The sequence below is a fragment of the Natrix helvetica genome (assembly GCF_964273705.1).
Source record: "Natrix helvetica genome assembly, chromosome: 1".
Classification (NCBI taxonomy): domain Eukaryota; kingdom Metazoa; phylum Chordata; class Lepidosauria; order Squamata; family Natricidae; genus Natrix; species Natrix helvetica.
The window spans coordinates 246,587,415-246,611,263 of record NC_138548.1 but is presented as its reverse complement, the minus strand read 5'-3'; the positions used below and the strand labels follow the sequence as shown (position 1 = coordinate 246,611,263).

General features: G+C 40.7%; 2 protein-coding genes across 2 annotated transcripts in view; one reads left to right on the top strand and one right to left on the bottom strand.

The window, feature by feature from the left end:
* The window catches only part of HID1 (HID1 domain containing), a 56,070-nt gene extending 49,871 nt beyond the window's left edge, over window positions 1-6,199 (top strand). The window contains exons 18-19 of the mRNA XM_081935766.1: window positions 1,452-1,610; window positions 4,026-6,199. Coding sequence (XP_081791892.1) covers window positions 1,452-1,610; window positions 4,026-4,089 — 223 coding nt within the window. The 3' untranslated portion in view covers window positions 4,090-6,199. The remainder of the gene's footprint in view (window positions 1-1,451; window positions 1,611-4,025) is intronic.
* A 1,907-nt stretch (window positions 6,200-8,106) lies between these two features.
* Window positions 8,107-14,791, bottom strand: OTOP3 (otopetrin 3; the record flags this gene model as incomplete). Its single annotated transcript, XM_081962824.1, has 6 exons — window positions 8,107-8,277; window positions 8,928-9,859; window positions 10,915-11,033; window positions 12,975-13,033; window positions 13,962-14,095; window positions 14,398-14,791. The coding sequence occupies 6 exons, from the start codon at window positions 14,789-14,791 to the stop codon at window positions 8,107-8,109; spliced, it is 1,809 nt and encodes a 602-aa protein (XP_081818950.1).
* Between the last annotated feature and the right edge of the window lie 9,058 nt (window positions 14,792-23,849).

The following is a 23,849-nucleotide window of genomic DNA, read 5'->3' as shown; positions in this document are numbered from 1 at the left end:
GAATCTGTATATATGGATAGCAATAGCAATAGCAGTTAGATTTATATACCACTTCACAGTGCTTTACAGCCCTGTCTAAGCGATTTACAGAGTCAACTTATTGTCCCCAACAATTTGGGTCCTCATTTTACCCACCTTGGAAGGCTGAGTCAACCTTGAACCTGGTGAGATCCAATCTGCCAAATTTCAGGCAGCTGGCAGTCAGCAGAAGTAGCCTGCAGTACTGCACTAACCACTGCGCCACCGTGGCTCTTGTTTCGTGGGTGTGTGAGTTGGAAAGGGGAAGCTCTTTTATTTCTTTGGAAATAGTCAGAAGTTGGAACGATTGCAATATTTTTTTAAAAAAAACATATCCTAATTGAATTGGAGCCTTGCTTCATTTAATAGGTTGGAATATCCTTTCCTGTGCCTGTGATCTAGACAGCAGGGATCCTCTGATGCATTTTTCATGAATAAATGTAGTTTGACATCCCCACTGTGATATAGATTGATAAAGAGTTTGTTGCTAAATCAAACTAATGTTCTTGCACGAACAGAAGACAATATATACAGTATGTAGCTCAGGGTTGAACTGTGGAGTTCTTAGTTCTCCCTGTGGTTGGTGTTCCCTAAAAGCGCCAAGGACCCCCAAATGTTTTTGAGTGCTCAGGAGAGAGAATGAGTGAATATTTATGGATAACATTTGATAAGATTTCCTGACAATGCTAGAGAACATATGTGGTTTCTCATAATCACCCTTTTGTTCTCGTTATGGAAGGATCTAATCTATGGCTGGTTGGAGAATCTGAAGTCTGCAACTTGGACAGCCTTAATCTAATCTAAGTTTTTAAACGATTGTCAGGGTTCCAAGTAACACCCCCGACGAAAGAAGTCTCCAAAGACTGAGTTTTCTCAAAGTTCCATTTTATTAGAGATGTCATATTGGCACATCTGGGAAAACCAGAATCTGAAAGTTTCCAGGTTTTCCCCACCCAAGTGAAAGTTCAAGTCCCTGCTCAGCACCCACACGTCCATCACATGGCCCAAACAGGCACCATCCAGAACTGGAGATACCTCCCAGTCACCTCATCGCAGCTGCAGGGCAAGATGACCTTGACTTTCTGAGAAAAGAATGTTATTTTGACTACATATCACCCATACTCCATATAATCCCCCTCCCATTTTCCCACAGTAGAAAATGTGGCCCAAATGTAAAAGATGGCTTCCAGGTCTCACAATTATAATATATTTTACTATATAATATCATATAGTATAAATATTAAGCAAAAATAAGAACACGTCCATCAAAAATTAAGTAAAATAACCTCAAAGGGCAGACTCGATGGTTCACTAGGTCTTGTTCTGCTATCAGTTTTCGATGTTTCCGTAAACCTGTATGTCCAATTATCTGTAGTTTGCACTAGAGAGGATGCAGTGCATTGTAGAGATAAATGTGTCCTCACTGTCTGCAGGGGCCTTACAGATGAATCCGAGATTCTGAAATTCTTGCAACATGGCACATTGGTGGGGCTCCTTCCTATCCCTCATCCCATCCTGATCCGGAAATACCAGGCTAATTCTGGTACCGCTATGTGGTTCCGCACTTACATGTGGGGAGTTATATATCTGAGGTAAGCTAGCAGGCTACTACCCAATTTCCTCTTACTTATCATTAGCATGCTGAATGAGAACATTTTTTTTTTGAGTCAGAAGTATTAGCCTGAGGTTTAGCTTGGTCTTTAAAGTCAGTGGTTAGAATCACAGAAGGCCCTTACTGTATCAGCTAGAAGGATACAGTTAATTCACTTAATGTAATTTGCATTACTTTTGTGCTGCTGATTTATATAATACACAGCATATATTACTGTTTCTTCAAGCTCTGTGATTCTCGAGGGTCCTGGTTTTACATACGGAGCAGTGGTGGGTTGCAGACGGTACGCCCCGGTATGGGTGTACCGGAGCCTGCCTGGAGCACCGGGTACCGTTCTTTAAAGCCTTCGGCACTTCCACACATGCGCATGGCATGTACAGTGCCTGCGCGACGCTCCACTGAGCAACTGGAGCGTCGCAGAGGCTTGCGGAGGAATCGCTGCCAAGTACAATGCATGTACATGCGCTGTGCATGCGTGCGTGCATGCTGCGTGCATCCATGTGGACGCCGCCGGACCCGTTCCAACTGTACCGCTTGGAACGGGATCCGGAACCCATCACTGATACTGAGTGACATTTTGTTTTTTAATAAACTATTTGATGTTCAGTAAAAAATGACCAAACTCTTTTTACTCACTGAAAGTAAGAGGCATTGGGTGCTGAAATGAATTAGGATCTGAACACTTGACAAAAAGACAGTTGTTAAGTCAGTGTTGCCTCCGTTTACGACCTTTCTTGCCACAGTTGTTGAGAGAATTACTGCAGTTGTGAAGTCAGCAACACAGCTGTTAAGTGTATCTGACTTCCCCCATTGACTTTTTCCTGTAAGAAGGTCACTAAAGGTCACATGACCCCAAGACACCAGCATAAATACATGCTAGTGGCCAAGCAGCTGGATTTTGATCACGTGACCACGGGGATGCTCATGCTGCAACAGTTATAAGTGTGAAAAATGGCCATAAGTCACTTTCTTCAGTGCTATTGTAGCTTCAAACTGTCACCAAAAGATGGATTGTAAGATGTGAACTACCTATGAAAAGGAGGTTTTAAAGTTATTATTAAAATTAAAAAGGGTAACCATTTTTGACCAGGCCCTGAAATATTGGATTTAAATCAGAGGTGGAATTCAGCCAGTTTGGACCGGTTCGCCCAAACCAGTAGTGGAAATCCCGCTCACCCGCCATGGCTCTATGCCATCCTATTTAGGCACGTTTTCAAGCTGCATGCATGCAATCCATGTGCGTTATCAAAGCACATGCGCGGAAGGCCAAGCGCATGCATGAACGGGGAGCGTGCAAGCAAAGCGCATGCTTACATTTATGAACTGGTAGGGAAAGTAAGTGAATTCCACCCCTGATTTAAATGCTGCATTTAAACTGAAAGATAAATTATATGGTTGTTAATTCCACTCTCATCTGGGCTAAAGTCTCAGTCCATACTGGAATTTAATTAGAGGATGTACACTGAAGTGCAGAAGTGTGCTATTCAATTAATATGTAACTTGTTCCTAATTCATTTCAGTTGCCTTTGAACCTGAATCTTAGGTTGTTTTCATTTTAATTTACCTTTGTAGTATTTGCTGAAATCAGTGCACAAAATTTAAATTGAAAAACAAAATTGAACTTTAGAATACCATCAGATGTGATTTCTTAGTTAGAAAATCATGTATGGTATCTTTGCTCACTTCTAATTTAAATGAGTGTAAATGAGATTCAGGTAATGGGAGGATAATGTTTACAGTATTAGTTACATGTTGTAGAGTAGTGGTGTCAAACTCGTGGCCCATGGACCATACGCATAACACGCTGGCCATCCCACCCCTGTTTTAGTGAAGGGGGGGGAAAGGTCACGATAGGTCACGTGATGTCAACACGACGTCATAAGAGGGTGAGAACAGAATGCTGGATTAAGATAGGCTTTGTTTGTTCCAGGGCATTTGTTTTATATTTATTATTTTCCGAAATAATTCAAAGAAGTGAATATATCCCAACACATTTTCCTCCATTTTCCCCACAACAATCACCCTGTGAGGTGGCTGGGCTGAGAGAGAGAATGACTGGCCCAAAGTCACCCAGCTGGCTTTTATGCCTAAGGTGGAACTAGAACTCATGGCCTCCTGCTTTCTAGCCTGGTTACTCTCATGGACATTATACATTTTAAAGTCCACATTAGCGCCAAGACATATTATAGATTACAAATGAATTTCACGAATTCACCTAGCCTAAAAATGTCATTAGAAATGGCTCTCTGTTAAATAGCTTCCTTTTCTATATCGCTGGGTCTATTGATTTTGCTTGCTTCCACGTGTAAAAAAGTGCTGGAAACATACTGGCTTCCTAGTTCCACCCTGAGGTTTATGTTATGTACAAGGGAATGAATATCTTTTTTCTCTTTAGGAATGTGGATCCCCCTATCTGGTATGACACGGATGTAAAGCTGTTTGAAATTCAGCGCGTTTGAGGAGCGGAACTTGCCTCCGGTTGAGTAGCAACACTGGAAAAAAGGATCTTGCTGTGTGCTTGTTCATGACAGCTCTTTCTTCATTTCACTGCCTCCTGCATGTTCTAGAGGACAATCACAGCCATTTTCCCTTCCACTTTTAAAACTCAGCAGCCCTTCCTAACTTTCCCCCTCCCCCCCCCATCCCCTCAAGAAAAGGTGTGATGGAAAGTTGTTGAAGGAACGGCCATTGCATACTGAAAACCAAACAAGAGTTTAATCAAACCTTCCCCATGCTTTTTGGTGCAATTTTGAATCTGACTAGCTAGAGAAACCATCTTTTCACTCCCTGGTCAGATTCAGCCTTTATGTAGAAAGACAGTGAATGTAAAGAATTAGAAAGTGGACCAGTGAAGGAAGATCAATTGCAAGAAGTAGCTTTGTGGTTCTTTTCCAAAGAATGTAGGCTCTCAGCCCTTCCTTTCCAATCCTCTGTTCCCAGGGCCCCAACTGCTTTATTGCATCCTTACGAGGGACGAGAAGGAGTTTCCTTTAGTGACTGTTGACCCAGCAGTCTACTTATTTATGTTACTTCAGGGAAACATTTTGGTTTTGTTCACTCCACCCTGTGAAAATTTACTTAATTCCTTTGTCCTGATGTTGTTACGGAACAGTCAAATCACATTTTTGTTTGTTTTCCTAACCTTGTAGGTAACACCTTTTAAATATAGACACGCGTCTTAAATATATTTCATATTTTAAAATTGATGTTTATCGCAAGAATTGTTTCTGGGGAAAGTACTGTGGGACATTTTGAGAGATGAGGAAACGGCTTGGGCACATGCTATTTTCAGGGATTTAGAAATTATTGTGTGGGATTTTTTTTTTTTAAATGTATTGAAATCAGCAGTCAGACTGCTGGAATGGAGTTTTATTCTCTAGAAAGTCACATAGTGTGGCTTGTATTCTAAGTTGGTTAAACTGTAATTGATGTAAAGTAAAACAAATTTTCCTGCTTATAAATTTCAGGATGGCCTTACAGGATCCAGTAGCATCATATTAGTGTAAGTGTGTTTTGCTCAACACTAAGGATAGCAAGTATGTTATCTCCTTCTTGCCAATTTTTATTTGAGCCCTAACCAGAGAATCTGAAATATGAGAGGCTGTTTCAACCTAGCCCCTTTTTATAAAAACTTGTCTTTTTTCATACCTGGCGTTAAACAAATATTGTCACCTTGTGGCATAGGAATGTGCAACTTAAGCTTGTGAAATTAATTCTAAATGCAGTTTGTTTGTTTTTCTGCTCAATTTTTTTCCAGGTTTTTTTAAATTACAATAAAGTGAGAAAATTGTAGGTGCAGTTGGAGATTAGCCTGGATAAATAAGATCATTGTTATTCCTTTTTGACATTTCTTCCTTGGACATTAATCATTTCATGTCCTCCTCATTAACAATAACCTGCTAATTAATTCTTATTACATACTTATTGTTAGAAAGAGTGAAGATTATATTTTCCTTTGAATGTCTGGTGATGCCCACTTAAGGTTCTGATGAATTGCACCATATTTCTATCTCACTACAGAGTAAAGATTCTTGTTAGTATACACTCATCCATGTCTTTCACCTGTATACACAACACTCCTATATTTGTGTATATGCACACTTCTGTGATGCTCCAATATTTCATTGTATATTAATGTACGGGATTTTTCTTGTGAATTTACCTTGACTTTTTCTTTCTTTAGAATGGCATCTCTGCTCTTTGTTCCCTGAAAAATCAGAATTGCACTATAAACTATTTACTTTACATATGGAGATAAAATTATCTTAAACGCTGTAGCTGGCTTTATCTATATCACAAGAGGTTTATTAGCTTATTTGTGTTACTGTTTGATTTATGATGCCGTGGCATTCTTTGCAACATGTACCTTTCCATTAAAGGCATGGCTGCAGAGGAACTCTTGGATCGATATTTTACTGTTCAGTATCTGAAAGAACAACGGTGTGGCACATTTTACACCAGCACATTTGCTGGTGAGAAGAAGGGGATAAGTGGACTGTACCTCAGATTCTAGACGATTTTGTGGAATTAAAATGTACCAAATAAACGTACCTTCAAAGCAACATGAAATTTAAGGAAATGAATTTGCCAGCTGTTGTGACTGAGGAATGTGAGACTTCTCCCCCCCCCCCCCCCAAATTTGAAAGATATATTTAGGTTCTGGTTAACTAGTTGGTCTTGAGGATCATGGCTCAAGGATTTGCTCCAGACTGCACCAGTCTTTATTGCTAGAGCTCTTTCCTTGCTTTTTCTTTAAAAAACCCCCAACTTTCAGTAAGTTCCTTTTGATAGGACCTTGGGTTTCAACTTGTGAAGAATGGGACAACTTTTTAAGAAGGCTAATTTACTAAAATCTTATTTCCTCTGGTAACTTTTATTGATGCAGAACAGAATAAAAAACTAGCCAAAATGCAAAATTCCAACCACTAAGAACATTTGTTCTTTGGGGTTTGAACCAGCTTCCTCTTTGGAGCAGACATTTTTTTGAACGGAGCCTGAATAAACTGCTTGCAGCCAATTTTGGCTTGGTTTTTAAGAGTTGTGAGAAAGCCAAGCCCCGGACTCTGGTCTCAGTAATTCTTATTTTACAGGAGAGCAATAAAACAAGAAATGTTTACACTTCTACTTGTTACCCATTATCAAAGAGAAAGGTTTGGTTATTACTAAAAGGTAGATTGATCACAAAGCTTGGATCAGTTTTAATCCCTTATATAATCAAATATCTATAATAACTTACAGGAAGTTTTTCAATGCAGTCTGTTTTTTTGGATCCTGAACTCTGGGCAAAGCAAGTAGAGCACATGTAATAAACCTAGGAAGTTTAGCTACTTATTATTTCTAAGAGGTTGAAGCTTTTCAGAATTCCCCACTGTTCTGCTTCTGAGTTTTTAAATAATTAGTAGTTGTGATGAGATCCTAAACTTGATATTTTACTCAGCTTTGATATATTTATTCCTATATTATTTGATATTTTTATTATTTAGATATGTGCAAGATAATGAAAACAGGGCTATGTCTGACCTATCTTAACTTAAAATCTGTATGATTCTGGTTAACAAGGCAGCCTTGGAAGAAGCAATCATTTTATCATGATGAGGGTATCATCTGAGTAAGGCTGTCCAGTGCAGGGCACAGATGGGTCTATTGACATGGTGTAGCATCCTAAACAAAGTTGCTTGTTGATTTACAAGGAGAGATCCTTGCCCTTTCCCACACTTGTTATCACTTAAATAAAATAAAAAATGCAGATCCAAGTTATAAAGTTTGAATTGTTCCAAAGGATATCAGCAAACTCAAACATTTTCTTATTATCTGCTTGATATCAAAGTTATGTTTCAAGCTTCGTAAATATTACATTTTCTGCTTGATTGCCTCCACTGATGTGAAATATAAGACTGATTGTCACAAACATATCTAGAATGGCCTTGGATTGTCACATACGCATGACAGACACAATCTTTATGTTTTGATTATAGATGTAAACAGATGCTGCAACTGGGATGTTTTCATGCTTTTTCAAAATACATTGATAGAAATGTCCTTAACTTAAAAGTGGTCCATTTCTCAGTCTCTTTTCAATGACTCAGCCATATCCAAGGATTGATGCAGTCATAAAAAGTGACCATTTCACCCTAGGGATTGTAATGCTCAATATAGTTTACCGCTCTTTCAAATGTGACATTAGCAACGTATTCTTAAGGTTAATAATTGTTCAATGTCACTGCAATTAGGTTTTGTAAGTAATGTGTGCAGAAGAAATCAATCCTATTAAGTGCTATTATGGAGAAATGAACCTTCATGGATTAATGGACTACTTACTGATCAGATTATTCTTTCTGATTAAACAAATTATTCAAAATGATATCACATATTTCTCTAACGTGAAATTCTCATAATTTTACCCATTTTATTACTGGTCTTCATAATTGCATTTGTAGCAGAATAAAAACAGCAATGAGAGAAAATTTAGATTTGTTTCAGGCAGAGTGATACACCTCCAGAAGATCACCAACAGAATGCATTCTGTAGAACACACCCAATGGAAGCCCAAAGTTGACAATGGCAAACCAGGTGGAGTAGCCATAAAATGACTTCTCTATTCCATTCTCAAACACAGGATGTGCTCCAAATGATGGCATAATCCACAGCTGGGAAGGAGATATAAAAAGAGAGCAGGATCAGTGAAAAGTGGTGCTCTGATTGGTGGGATGTGGATATGTTCATTTATGTTCATGGTAATTTTATCCTTCATTTTGATACTACCGTCTAGTTTCCCCACTTCCAGTGAGTGAAAATCTTCGCAACCAAAGAGAAAATCTGAACAAGTTTTTGGTCATTTGTTTTCATGGATTAGGCAATTTCCATGCCTAATCCATGATTCAGGCATTTCCTGTTCCTCGTGTTTTTGTTCTGTGTCTTTAGCCATTTTTCTTGCCTCAGAAAATCCATTATGAAAAAGTTAGAAATCCTGCATCTTTTGCTGCCTTTCTGTGCTAGGTTATTTTGATCTCAAATGAAATTTTGTTTTGATCTTTTGGTGGATGATGACCCACACTTTATATTAAGGTCTAGTCATATTTGTCCATTGTTGACAATGTTGCTTGAAAACATATGACAGGATTAGAAAGTTAGAATTCTCCAAATATTTTGGACTACATTTTTAACCAAAGTTTGTCACAATGCCTTTGGGCAGAGATTTCAATAGAATAATCATTCAAAACATCTGGAGAGGACTTAGTAGGTCATCTCTAGTACAGTAGGCTACACTTTCAATTATGTCATTTATATTAGTACTTACAATGATATTGCACATGATCAGGAAGCTGGAGATCTCCTTCAGAGCTCTTCTTTTCCAGTTCAGATACCTGTAGGCCTTGATGTAAGTCCATGAAACAGACTGATTTTCCTCTCTTGTCCCTAGGTTATTCATGTTTGGGGAGCTGTCTTCACATTTCTCTCTTTCACTTTTGTCTGTCTCCTCATTGGCAGGGGATGGGGCAGGTTCTTCATAGAGATGAGATAGAACCTTATCTTCGTTAGGTAGAACTTGGGTGGAGGGAGGCCCTTGGGTGGAATGTGCAGCAAGTTCAGAATTCTTACTCATCAGTAGTGGTTTCCTGTGGAGCCCCTCAATGATGAAGATATTCTGGGAAATGTGTTGAATGATGAGGCTTATTGAATAGGCTAGAATGATGCTGTTCAACATGCTTATTGGATGAGTGGCCACAATGGCTACAATGGAAAAATACGAGATGGCAATTTGGCCTAAGGCTGTTCCCATGAGCAGGATGACATCAAGGTTTCTGGTTGGATTTTTCAGAGTATCCAGCTCTCTCTCTTCTAAGGCATGGATAACAGTTCCAGCCAAAGCTGCCACAGTCATTACAGGCAATAAACAAATGTAGTAGGAATAGTACAGTATGAATGACATATGACTAGGGAAAGAACCGGTGACTTGGATTTGATAGATCATGAAAATGCAAATACCAATAATTATTGCAGCGATACCAAGCAAAGGCCCCCAAATGATGCCATGGAGTTTGAATCTAGGCTGGGTTCCAGAGGTATGGCTCTGAGTTATGCGCCGGCCCACATTCTTCCACATGACATATAGCATGGAGCAACAGATCAAACAATATTCTGTATTGAAGGGATATAACAAAATATATCCTTTTTGGAAGATCTTGCAGATGGTCGCGCTTGAGTCCTTGCATGAGTACGTCAAATTACCTGAGCAAGAAAGGGAAAATGAAGGATTATGCAGAAGGTGGCTATGAGAACTCCAGATCACAAGATTTGCTTGGAACAAAATTCATAAAGTTATAATATGTTAATATCTAGGCTGAATAAGGTATTTTCTCAGACTTTGGTGCTACTATCATAGAAGACAGAAGAACATATCCTTGGCAATGATTATGAATTTTGTTTCAGTCACTACATGAATATTGTCTTTTCTCTGTTGAGTAGTGAAATGCCAAACATGAAGGTCCACCATACACCAGGTAATGCATTGATTTATCATGCTACCAATCAGTATCAGGAAGCTTTAGAATATTTCTTTTCTACGTACTAATGGCTGGATTTGTTATGCACACATATTCAAAAGGGGTGGAGAGAGAGAGAGAGAGAGAGAGAGAGAGAGAGAGAGAGAAAGAGAAAGAGAAAGAGAAAGAGACAGAGACAGAGACAGAGAGCGAGAGAGAATTAGCCACATCAAAGTTAGCCTGCTTAATCTTGGTGTGGCTAGATACACGCATCACTCTGGATGATGGTTTATCAACCATTGAAAATGTCAGAGTTCCAAATAGCATCTTCAATCAAATAAGAATCTGAGTCCAGAGGTTCCTCAAAGTTCCAATTTATTGGAGCTTCCAGGTTTTCCCCACCCAGTTGAAAACTCAAGACCCTACCCCAGCACACACATGTCCATCACATGATCCAATCAGTCATTGTCCAGAGGAAGATTCTTCCCAGTCATGCCACTCCAGGTGCAGGGGCAAGTTGACTTTGACACATTTAGAAAGAATGTTATTTTGACTACATACTTCCCATGCTCCATACAATCTCCCCTTCCAGTTTCCCACAGTGGAATATGTGCCAGGCTTCAGGCCCACTGTAAAAGATGGCTTCCAAGCTTGGCAGGAACAACCCCTTATACCAAAACCAACACAAAACATAAATACAGTCACTGAAATTTGTGGGACGGAATTCTTTGCTCTAGGATATTTATGGGAAGAAAATGTCAAATTCATTGGAATTAATTTAAAACAGAAAATGACCCTTGCCTTCATATCTTTGTGGAGACTGGTTCAATTCTGATTCAATTTGTCTGTGAACTATATCATTGGCCACTGCTACAAACCATAGCAGGAGGTTAGTGCCCAAGGTCAGCATTAGCCCACATCTGTCAAAGAAGGAAAACACACTTTTAAAATCATCTTTGCCATTGATCTTTATGAAACAAGTTGTGTTACACTGGTTTACAGAACATTCTCTTTTTCCAGAACACCTTGTGCAGTGTGAAAATCAGCAGGTCAGTAACTGAATTGGAGGCTTCCAAATGACAGCAATATAAGAATTAAGGAACTAAGAATAAAGTTTTACCTAAAAAAGACCATCCCACTCCAAAAGTTGGCTTTTCAATATGGAGACAAATCTGAGAACTGCAGTTAATTGTCGTAAGAAGAAACCGTGCGGGTTTATGTATTTGTGTGTGTTTGTGGAACTCTGGAGGTTCCACTCTGGATCACAAGGCAGAGAGAAATGGTCTTAGAATGGAGCAGATCAGCGGTGTGTGCAAAAAGGAAACAATTAAATTTGTGCAATTACAATTGTTCTGCGCATGCTCAGAACCAAAAATCAAGATGGCGGCTCCATTGGAGAACTGGTTCGGGGGTGTGGCAGGCCTGGGTCGCTACCGGGTCCAGCGACCCAGGCTGCCAAATCACTACCAGTTGAGCTTAATCGGTCCGAACCAGTAGGAACCCACCTCTGGAGCAGATCCCCCACCCCGGATTTTATTCTCTATAGACTCTGGTCTGATCTGATTCATATTCAGTTTTTCTTTTGCCACTTCTCCCTTGTGGAAAAATTGGTTCTAAACTATTCAGTTTTCAGATTCAGATGGCAGAGTCCCTGGATTTCTCTACATAATTTTTTTTCAACATTTTGCTGCATCGGAAGGAATATAAAGACTTAAGGCTTCATGTTATGGAAGAAACTTTGAAGGGCAGTGCTCAAGCTTGTCTCTTTTCTGTTTTAATTAGTTTGTATGTTCTATTGAGGTAGGAGTATGAATGGAAAAATAAGAATAAATAAAATAAAAATAAGAAAAAAAATAAAGCAGTGTTTCTCAAACTTGACTAGTTTAAGATGTGTGGACTTCAGCTCCCAGAATTCCCATGCTGGTTGTTGAATTCTGGGAATTGAAGTCCACACGTCTTAAAAGTTTGAAAAACACATAATCTAAACATATTTGGTTTATGTCAGATTTCATAAAAACAGAACGACACTTTTACTTCCAATAGATATGAGAATTATGCGTTACCTTGCAACTTTCTGCCCCAGTAATCTTGATATAAGACAGAGAATTAGCAACAACCCCACATCAAAAATGATACAAAGTATGTACTGTTAATAAACTTTGCAATTGGAAGAGCAAAAACAACAACAACAACAACAAAGCAATGGAAATCTATAGTAATTCAAACATAATCCTTTTTGCTGTATCTAGATTTCTGTTATATCTGTAATTTTATCTTATGTAATTTTAAGATTTTTGCCAATTTTATATCTGTGTTACATTCATTCAGCCCTGTCATTGGTTTAAGACAGGGCTGTCAAACTCCAGGCATGCAGGCTGGATGCGTCACATGCTGGCCACGCTCACGCCTCGTTTAGCGAAGGAGAAAAAAGTCCTGATACGTCATGTGACGCTGCCATGATGATGTGAGTTTGACATCCCTGGTTTAAGATAAACTGTCAGGGACACAGAATAGAAGCATTCTGAAGATGGTAATAGAATTGAACATTGGCTTTGATATATATATATATATCAAAGCCAATGTTCAATTCTATTACCATCTTCAGAATGCTTCTATATATATTGGTTTTCGTAGATTTTCACTGGTGTAGGTATGCTGGTCTTGTTGTATTCGGGTCTTTTCTTGTGTAAGATTGAGATCTCAATCTTACATGGGAAAAGACCCGAATACAACAATATATTCTTCAGAAAATGTGTATAAATACATATGAAATATACTTTTATTACTCACTGCAAAGAATAACATACAGGGTATTTTTTCCATCTGCTCAAAAGCAGTGTTTGCTGCTTCTATTTTCCTACCTGGTGAGATTGTGCTGAACCTGGATACAGTCTTTTGCGTGACACCATATAAAGTAGGTCTGAAAGCAACGCAAAGAGTAAACTTAGGTGTGAAGCATAGAAACACTTCTATGCAACAACTTATACAGTGGCTTATAAGGGAAAGGGTTCAGCGTCTTGCATGCTTGGTCAAGAAAAAAAAGTATTGCAGACGAAAAGCTATTTCTCAGTGTGCTACAGCACACTGCAATGAGATACTTCTCATGTTCTCCATTTGTTCTCCAAAGATACTTGCTTAGAGCTTATGAGGCCAGAGCTACAACCACATAGGGTTACTCACAGTGGTGGGCTGCTGCCGGTTCAGACTGGTTCAGGTAGATCAGCGGCCCCGCCCACTCAACCCCGCCCTATCCTGTCCTTTATTTCCTTCTTTCTGGCTCAGCTGATCTGCACGCTACAGCTGATTTCCGTGCCTCCGCTGTTCTACTTACCGGGGCTGCCTTAGAAGGTATTTTGCTGTATTTTGAACGCTGCACGCAAGTTCGTTAGGGATGCGTGTGTGCGCAAAGCTCACAATCACCGAACCGGTTGTTAAACATGTTGCAGCCCACCACTTGTTACTCATGAGTTGTACTGGTTATCCCTGACTATTAAGAAATATGCTTTATACCCTTTATCTCCAAATGAAATAATCCCAACTTCTCCTTATCTCCACATCTATTGAGCTTCTTTCTTAGAGTAGCAGGAGGCAAAAGGACTAAGGAAGCAGTGCCTGAGGGGCTGCTCTTTTCCTTCTTTGAAAAGATGTCCTGGAAGCATAAACGAAAGCATTGCAATCTCCTGTGAAGCCGGTTACTGGCAATGGTAGCCTATGTTGTATCCACACAGTAGCCATCAGGCTCAGTTAATCTCTGAGTTAGCCTGCTGTTCGGAGTAGATGCCTTTTCCCCAATGGCTGTCCTTTCTATACACACTGTTTAAGAACCTGTAGTAAAGCAGGTCTATTACCTGAATGCAGATGAAGAGTATTTCTATGGACGGGAACAACATTTCCATTTGCGATCCGCTCTGAATATAGATGTCATACCCAATCTGGAAACTGTGCAAGACAATGCTGCATGCTCCAAACAATATTAAAGACCCTATATGGACATACAAGATCCCCCCCAAAGTTTTGTTAACAAAGGACCAGTTATATTTATCACATACACAGAGAGTGCAGCATATGATCAAATAAAGCAAATAATTTTTCAGTTTTTCCAGAGTCTGTAGTAGCTATACAGAAAGGGCTGCACACCATGCTTCTCTGTCACCAGATACCTTTCTGGTAGTGTTTGGAGGTCATAAGAGGTAGCCTTCATGGAAAAGATTGCTCACTTATGCCTGAATGTTATGAATAATCAGTTACGGTATTGTGAGAAAGATATAGGGCAGCAATACTTACCTCTAATCCAAATAGCTCCTGCATGGGCATCCTGATACAAGATGGCAGATGGTTTCCTTCTAGTGAACAGCAAGAAATATGCTATCCAGCTCAAGGATAAGATCTTGAGGATGCACAGGAAAATCCAGACATCTCTCATTGTAATGGCTACTTTGTTGAAAAGCATACTACATATGAATGCACTGCCAAGAAACACTACGTTCATGGCTAGAAGTCCGGAGAAGAGTTGCCCAGTCTTCTTGGCCTGCTTGTCACGGTGTAACAACGAAGAGCAACGTTGGTGGAGCCATGATTTCTCATAATGGATCTGCCAAGGCTCTGGTTGTGTAGTCAATGATTCATCTCCAGCTTCTTGGAGTTGGTGTTCCTCCCCCATTATTTTTTTGCTGTCCATGACAATTGCTTGATAAATTTAATGCGTCTGTATTTTTTTTATCTGTGGTATTAAACAAAGTTAAGATTATTGAAGATTTAGATGTAGATCCTGAATACCCAACATGGCATCTGTGGACCTCCCTTGGTACTGATGAAGTTCCTTGTGTTATCCATTTTTTGGGAGGTAGGGCATATGTAAATTTGTTTAATTAAAACAAATAGGTTCCTAAGCCTCTCATTGAAAAGATGGCATTGTGTCTACATGGTTGGCTAGCTAGATCAAATAAATAAATACATGCTGAACATTGCAGTAATTCCTGGTATAATATCCTGATCTATCCTCCAGTGAGGATCATTTCTGTCTAAAGCTGTATCTTTTGCTGCAGAAGCAGCACTGAGTCAATGTGAATCAATGTGAATCATTTCAGGTAATCTCTGATATTGTCTGAGACAATTGAGACAATTCTGCCTTCCAGGTCCTATTATTCTACTACCACAACAATTTTACATAAAAGGGGCCGGATACAAAACAGGTGTCATGTCAATAGTATTTTGGAGTGGAAAGGAGGAATGCAAACATAGAGATCCCAAACATTCTAATATTTGTTTTTTAAATGGGGAAGAGATGTGTGTTATAGGGTGGAAACTAAGAGGGAATAATACGGTTGAAGTGGTTGAAACAATACTGATTGATCACTGAATGTTTTGAACTGGAATTGGAAGGGTGGGGGTGAGAAGGAATTATAAAGACTGGTTAATTGGAAATGGTGTTTAACCCCAATAATTCTTGGGAGACCCACTAATTCTCTGGAAGCATTCTTAGAGAAAATTGACGTGATAGGGAAGTGAAGCGCAGAGCTCTGTGCCTACCTGTCTAGAAAACAGATACAGGTAATGTGAAGTGGTAGACAGCACTCCAACATGTCACGTTGTAGAGTGACATCACTAATTTGTTTCCTGGTAAACTGACTTTTTATAGAAACAAGCTTTGAATCTCAAGGGAGTTCAAAACCTGTTTGCAAATTTCCTAAAGTGCCCACACTGAGATAGGATTAGGAAGTCACTGTCACGGCCATTGAGATCAAAAAGCTTCCCCCAGGAACAACAATTTGAATTACTCATATGTGTGTGAAGAAACAGTAAGAATGTTTGAAATGTGTACAAGTTCAACATTTTCATAATCACCTCAAGCTATTATGTATCTTTACGGGAAGGAAAAAAAGTTACGTCCAGCCCTGTCTGCTTGCCCAATTATGGAACTTTTGACTTTGTAAGAAATTGAATATGTGAGAACTTTCTCAGTCCAGGTTTGAGAGGCTGAATTAAGGAAAAACTTCTTAACAGTGAGGACAATTAACCAGTGGAACACCTTGCCTTCAGAAATTGTAGGTACTCCATCATTAGAGGCTTTGTTTTGCAAATGTTATTGATTTTACAAGCCATCATTAGAGGCTTTCAAGAAGAGATTGGACAACCACCTATCTGAAATGGCATAGTACTATAGGGCCTCCTGCTTGAGCAGGGAGTTGGGCTAGAAAACAACCAAGGTCCCTTCCAGCTCTATTCTGATTGAAATGCCACTGGATTCTATGGGAAGCTTGCTTCTGGGGAAAAGGGAAATATGTGATTGCAGCCTAAGTCACCGAAGCCTGAAAGCAAATACAGAAGAGGATTAGGGCTGGGGCAATAAAAGGAAAAGCACCCTGGTAAATGATTTGCAGTTTCCCAGGATTAAGAGTTGATGCATTGCTGTACTAATATAACATAAATCTTGGCAAGTTAAAAATAAGGGACAGAAAAGAGTCCTAAATTGCAGGAAAAATAATTATTAAACAGGCCAGACACATTTCAGGGGGGTACATTTTCAGGGGTACTTGAATCAGACTTTATTAATACAACAAAGATACTTTTTAACTCTTGGATTTTCCTTCCTTCCTTCCTTCCTTCCTTCCTTCCTTCCTTCCTTCCTTCCTTCCTTCCTTCCTTCCTTCCTTCCTTCCTTCCTTTCCTCCCTCCCTCCCTCCCTCCTTCCTAGATCTTCCATTCACTTTTACTTGAGATGAGAGTTGGTGCCAAGACATCTCAGTCCATTCCATAATCCTTTATTTTGCATTAAATCAAAAGCCAGAGATACACATCTATTTTTAAAAGCTTAATATGCTGCTTTGTATTTTTTAAAAATTAGATATTTTGGAATGGCAACATAAATATCAACAATAGCTGCACTGATTTTTTTTGTAGTTCTTTTCAAAAAGAAAGACATTTTGCAATTTGTTGCTGTACATTTAAATTTTTTTAAAGAACCATGCTGTCAAACTCTTCGTGTATATATAATAACCACAGTCATGTGCCCAGATTCATCTTTCTTTTATTAAATATTTTTGAAGGAAGATAAAACTAATACAAACTGCTATCAAATAAGAAAATAAGAAAAAGAAAAGGAAAAACAGTCAAAGAAATAGCTAAGGGTTCAAGAAAAAAGGTAAAAGAAAAATAGAAAAATAGAATAAACTGCTTCAAGATTATTGTACGCACAAAGATGGAAAGATTTGGCACAATGAACGAATGGCTAGTGAAGTCTGAATCACAACTCTTCCATGTTTTTCTTCTCCTACTTTTCAAGTCATTTAAACATGCAAAGTGACATTTACTCTTTTAAAATATCCTTCAACCTCCATTTTGCTCAGTGTAGGATGATGAGGGCATATAGGAGAAGGAACAGCGCCTGAAGCCACAATATTATAATTATGCAGAGGGTAGACTCCAGCAGTTCTGTGTTTAGTTTTTGCCCTTGAGTAACAACTGACCAAAGCAAGTAACAAATAACAAATTGCACCATCAAAATATCAATGTTAGAAGGCAGCTCTTCCAGTTTTTCTTCGTTTTCAGCACCATTAACACTGCATACAAATGGAGGTGATATTACCAGCTAATCCAAAAACCAAAAAAGAAAAAAAAAATGGCACAGGCAGCTTTGGCTTTATATAGCCCATTGATGCCGTACTTGCTTAAGCATGGAACTGTGAATGACCCCTCTATTTCCAAATCTATGCATCTTTAAGCACACATAAACTACAGAGTTACTTTAGAAGCTGTAGTTTTTATCACAATCTGCCTATGATATTTTGCCTTTGGCTAGACTTAGCCCGAGGATACACATGGCTTTGAGCCCATGAGGATTGAGGCAATAGATAAATAGTATTTAAAAAAATAAGGCACTCTAACCAGATCACCGCTTTAAGCCTTGTGTTTAAGATGTTAAACCACACCTTCTGGCCCAAGGCCCAGATCCATTTAAGGTGTATTTCCATTATTAACAACACTCATGTGTGTTGGGTTGCTTTAAGCTATTGTTTCTTGCAGGCGTCCCTAGAGATCCCAAATTGCCCGAATCTCTAGAGTGTGTGTTTGAGTGTTGTGTGGGGAGGGATTTTTAGGATTCCTATGTACTGATCATAAATCCTCCAATTGTATTTCCAAACTATCATAAAAAGGCATTTTTCTTTTTGTCATATGTCATATTTTTTGGGATCTCCAGCCTTCAGCAAAGGGTGGAGAGCAGAAAATGCAAGGATTCTATATTTGCTCTTCTTACCTCAGGAGTGGTGGCTTAGCTGCAGCCTCTGCAGGGAAAAGACCAGAGATGAATCTTCCAGAGAAACTGAATTAACAAAAGGGATTTTTCTCCCCCTTTTGAAACACGATTTCTTCTCTAGGGTGGAAATGATTTTTCTTCTCAGAAGAACTGAGAAGCCGTCACTGGCATGCAGAGTTGCCAATGGAAAGTGTAGTTTGCATTGATTTTTTTCCCCGTCTGTTGACTTATGGGATAGTCTTGTCATTATATTAATTATTAGGCGGAGAGGTTCATTAGCCTGGGAGAGCCCAACCAATGGGAATCAAGTGTTTTCCTTTGCACCTGCCTGGTCAATTCCTGTCAAGGAGCTGTGGAGACAGATCAGAACATACTGAGCACAAATCCATAGACTTTCTTGAGGAAAGGCACCAAAGCTGCAGTTTTATAGCCATCCAGGGCTCCAGAAATCCCCCCACTTTGGCAACCTGGATAAAATACTATAAACCTGTTATGGCCTGTCACACCTGTTTCCTTGCTTTTGCCAGTTACTTCATTTGTCATCAAAACAGTGGAAGTTTCCTCAGTCCAGCCAAGAATGGAGATTGCGAGATGAGGGTGATTCTGGTCACATTATGCCATAAGAACAGAGTTTACCAAAGTTCTAGATTGAATTTGATAGACACTGCTTAAGTTACATTTCATATCATTTGAGGCATTTCAGGCCCAAAAATGTAGTTGGAAATGTACATAACAACACTAATAACACCAACATCAAATTAACACAGTGAAATAATTTCAAACTCGGAACATGAAAAATGTAAAAAGTCTGAGGCTGCCACCCTTGAGTAACATGCAGAGATGTTGAAGTACAATTCCCAGCATTCCCAGCTCAATTTTTTTGGTCACCCTTGCAGTATGAACTTCCCTTTAGAACAGGGGTGTCAAACTCAAGGCCTGGGGGCGGGATCTGATCCGTGGAGTGCTTAGATCTGGCCCACAGGGCCACCCTGGAAATAGCAAAGGACCAGCCTGCGGTGCCAGCTACCTGTTTCCTGGATAAGAAGCGAAGTGTTTTGTTCTTCTTCCTCAAGAAAGAAAACAGTCCAGTTGCCTTTTTGGGGGGTGGGGGTGGGTGGGAATGCACCATTGAGACTACTAGATTCCTGGTTCTTGTCACCAAAGACTAACATGACTGTCCTCTTATAATGTCAGGCTGGGATTGGCAACATATTAGGTGCAAAGCCTGACTATAACTCAAAAGAAATCCAGCCATTTTGCCCTTTACTAGTAAGCAAATCATGTCGCCCAGATTTCCCTGAGGAAGGAAAAGTGGAAATGACTCAGTTAGTTTTTTTCAATTTCACCATGATGCAACCCTCTTACATAAATTGGGCATAGTGGCTGAAAGAGCATTAATCTTGTAAATCATCATCATTTCCTCCTGCTGATTAGCTGCCTTAGGAGGAATATCTTTGCTTGCATGCTCCCACATAAGAATATAACTGGATTTCTCAACATGCTAATCAGTAGGTTAAATGTCAGTAAAAAGGTAAGTGAACAGGAAGTTGCACAAAGCATAGCAATTAACCAGGGAGTCTTCCTTACATACTTGCATGCTTTGGTCCTCCAACGCACACCTGTCTTGTGCAAAGATCACAGGTGTAAAAACGTTTTGTGAAGGAAACTATTTTATGTTTAAGTGAAGCCATTTTGTTCTAAGTATCAAAATGGCTATGCTAGATTGCCTGATTTTTTCATATCTACATGATGTTCCTGGGAAAGAATGTGAGAACATGATAAATCATCCAGTTGTACCAGCTGCAAGGACAAATAAGGTGGTGATCACAAGGTGTGTGGTGATAAGAGGAAGCAAGGTAGTGGAATAAGGTAGTTTTACTGAACAGATCGTAATTGGTACAAGGAGAATTACTACCCTGATTGTGCAAAATCATAAAAGGCATGTCCAGGAGGAAAGGGGCTGAGTGAATCCCTGCCTTCTTGCTTGCAAGCTGAATATACATTAATCTGATGGATGCCAATAGAATCCAAAGATTTCTCTGTGGCAGAGCTCACACTTTTTAAATGTTTTATTTTTACTTTTCTTCAACTGCAAGGACACAGAGTACTGATGTGAAGACACATGGGTGGAATCACTTGTTCTCAGAGGGAATTTAGGGGTCACTAATAAAGGGGGGGTGATGTCTCACATGAGGTCAGCTGGACAGCGGACAGCCCAGATTTGAGACCCAAGCTCCATGCGATGCGTTGAGCTCCCGTTACTTGCCTCAGCTTCTCCCCACCTAGCAGTTTAAACAGATAAATTTATGCCATTTTGGTGGGAAGACAACACTGTATATACACTTTGGTGTATTGCCATGCTAGCCACATGACCACGGAAATTGTCTTTGCACAATGCTGGCTCTCTTGGCCAAGAAATGGAGAGGATCCCTGTCTCCTAGAGCCCTAGACACGACTAATAGGAAAACCTTTAGCTTTAATAAGAGAGTCAGAGCTGCCTGCAACTCCTGGACCAAGGATGGCATCAATGGTGGGATTCAAATTTTTTTTACTACTGGTTCTTTGGGCGTGGCAGGGAATGATACTGTAAAATCTTCATTCTCTCCTCACTCCAGGGGAAGTTTACTGCAAAATCCCAATTTCCTCCTGATCAGCTGGGACTCGGGAGGCAGAGAATAGATTGGGGGGGGGGACCAGAGGTTATTTTTGCTGGCTCTCCGAACTACTCAAAATTTCCGCTGCTGGTTCTCCAGAACTGGTGGGAACCTGTTGAATGCCACCTCTGGATGGCATGCTTTATTCCCTGATGACGTGTTGCTAAAATTATGATCAGGCATTTCAGGTAATGGCAATTTTGAATGTTCTGCTCAGAAAAAACAAATCTGAGCTAAGTTGTTTTTTGTATACTATTCCACCCATTCTCTTCAGCAATTTTTGCTATTGAACTTACCCTCAGTCCATAAGTGAACAGATTCAAGTCACTTTTCCTTTAAAGTTTACGGCTAATATTTCCAAATGCTGTATGTAGGTAATTGGGTCCTTCTCCCTAGGCTGGGAATATCAAATGTAAGAAATGAACAGCTCCCCTCACCTTTCTCTCTTTTTTTGTCTGTGTTCTCCCACCCAGGAACTTTTGGTAGTGCTAGCTTTGGCTAACTCTCTTCATCCTGCAAAAAACACATCTTAAGGAGTTCCCAGTCAGAAAGTGTTTCTTTGGATTAGATTCTTTAATACTGTAAAGCAGGGATCCTCAACTCCTCGGCCCATGGATTGGCACTGGGCCATGGCATGCCAGAAACAGGGTTGTGTAAATAAGCGAAGCCCCGTCTGCGGGATGCAGGCAGCATGCAAAACCATGCCGGGTCCATGGAAAAATCTTTCTCCTCTCGAAAAAGCACCTTTGGGACAGCCATCACCTGGATGACTGAGAATCTCCATAGAACTGCTCCCTGATGCCCAAAAGTTTGGGGGTCCCTACTGTAAAATTGTTGAAACCCCCCCTTTCTCTTTTGTCTGCCACTCAGTTCGGCCAATTAAAATTAATTGGTTGTGTTGTCTTAGATTTGAAGGTCACATGGAAGCAGCTGATTATTTGAAACTCCTTTTTGATTCCTTCCCTGTATTTTTCAGATGGCTGTCTTCTTCTTTCTTCTTCTCTTGTGCTATTCTATCCGTTCAGTCTCCCTACCCTATGATTTCCCTTGAGCCTGCTTAGTCCTGCCTGCTTTTGCCTGAATGCCCTGTCATTACCCCACCCAGACTCATTACCTGCTGTCTGAGCCAGTTGAACCGCCTTGGCATCACACCTTACGCTGAGACTGGTGGTCCTGTGTGAATTTGAAGGAATGGTCAGGCTCCTCCTGGGTTGAGTGACGATGCAAAGTCGGTGTACATGACCCAGGCAGGATTTTTCATTTTCCACCGTTAGCGAGAGATTTGGGCTCTTTCTCACATCCCCACAATTTTAGCATAAAGATACCTGGTAACAGTTTCCATGCCACACCCTCCTGATGTTGCCTTTGTCTCATCCCCCACATACAAGTGAGGCAGTGTAAAGACATCTTTTCCATTCAATTTTAAAGAGGCCTTTCCCCTGTCCTCCCGATACAGTATTTGCCACAACACGCTTCATTGGTGATGTAGTAGTTGGTAATGTGGTCGTTACCACTAGGAGTAAGATCTGCCAGCATCTATTAGGGTTGTGTGGTGGGCACAATCTGTTCCTTGCGGTTGTTGGGAATCTGTTGTGGCCCGCCAACGGAGCTGGTGGCAGACTCAGACAGTGAGGAGGTTGGGGAAGAATATGGGCCAGTCCTGGAGACTAGGGAAGGCTCTGATGAGGGCTCTGCATCAGAGGCAGAGAGGGGGCCATGGCTGTCTGACAGTTATCAGCTGCCTTTGGTGCTAAGTCCTTGACTTACGTCCTGGCTGCTGGTAACAACCAAGCCGCGCCTGATTGGCTAAGACATGGCTTGGCTAAGCGCAGGCTGCCAGGGACACTCCTATTGGCTGCCCTGCTTGACAACTCCGTATAAATAGCTGTCAAGCAGGGAGGGTGCTGAATCTCTCTCTGCATATAGTTATGCTGTCGTGGTTTGCAATAAACATTCTCAATTTACCTCAGCTGCCTCTCACCTCATCAGTTTGTCGAGAATACTAAACTGGCGACGAGGATGGGATCCTGACGGTCTACGCTGAACAGCCACTTAAGGACAAGGATCGAGAGATTCCTCCTTAGCCTGAAGAGAATGATTTCCCCCCCTCTCTCCCACTCTTCTCTTCACCTCACGAACCGCACCATGTCTTTGATGCCTCCCTTAGCTCTGTTCAGAACCGATGGTAAGCTGGGGGAATACAAGGGGACCCCCATATCCCTCAACCTAGACCCCCAGGTTGCTCCAGTTAGGCTGAAGGCACGCAGGGTGCCTTTTGCCTTGAGGCCGAAGGTTGATGCCGAGCTGGACAAATTGTTGGCGCAGGGAGTCCTGGACCCCGTCGAGCACACTAAATGGGAGACCCCCATTGTGGTTCCTGTCAAGGCCGACGGATCCATCAGGATCTGCACCGACTACAAGTCGATCATCAATCTCGGCCTCCAGGCAAACCCCTATCCAGTCCCTGTCGTGCAGCACCTGCTCCATTCCTTAGGGCAGGGCTGCATTTTTGCTAAACTGGACATGGCGCAGGCCTACCAGCAGCTCCCGGTGGATGATGATGCCGTGGCAGCTCAGACCATTGTCACCCACCGTGGGGCTTTTCGTTGTCACCGCCTCCAATTCGGCGTTTCCGTGGCCCCGGGGATCTTCCAGAGCCTCATGGAGCGATTGCTGCATGGGCTCCCTGGCGTGGTTCCCTACTTTGATGACGTCCTGATCACTGCAAACAGCTGATCAGGTCTCATCAAAGTATTGAGGAAAGTCCTCGAGCGTTTCAGGGGCGCAGGATTAAAATTAAAGCTCAGCAAATGCTCTTTTGCTGTGCC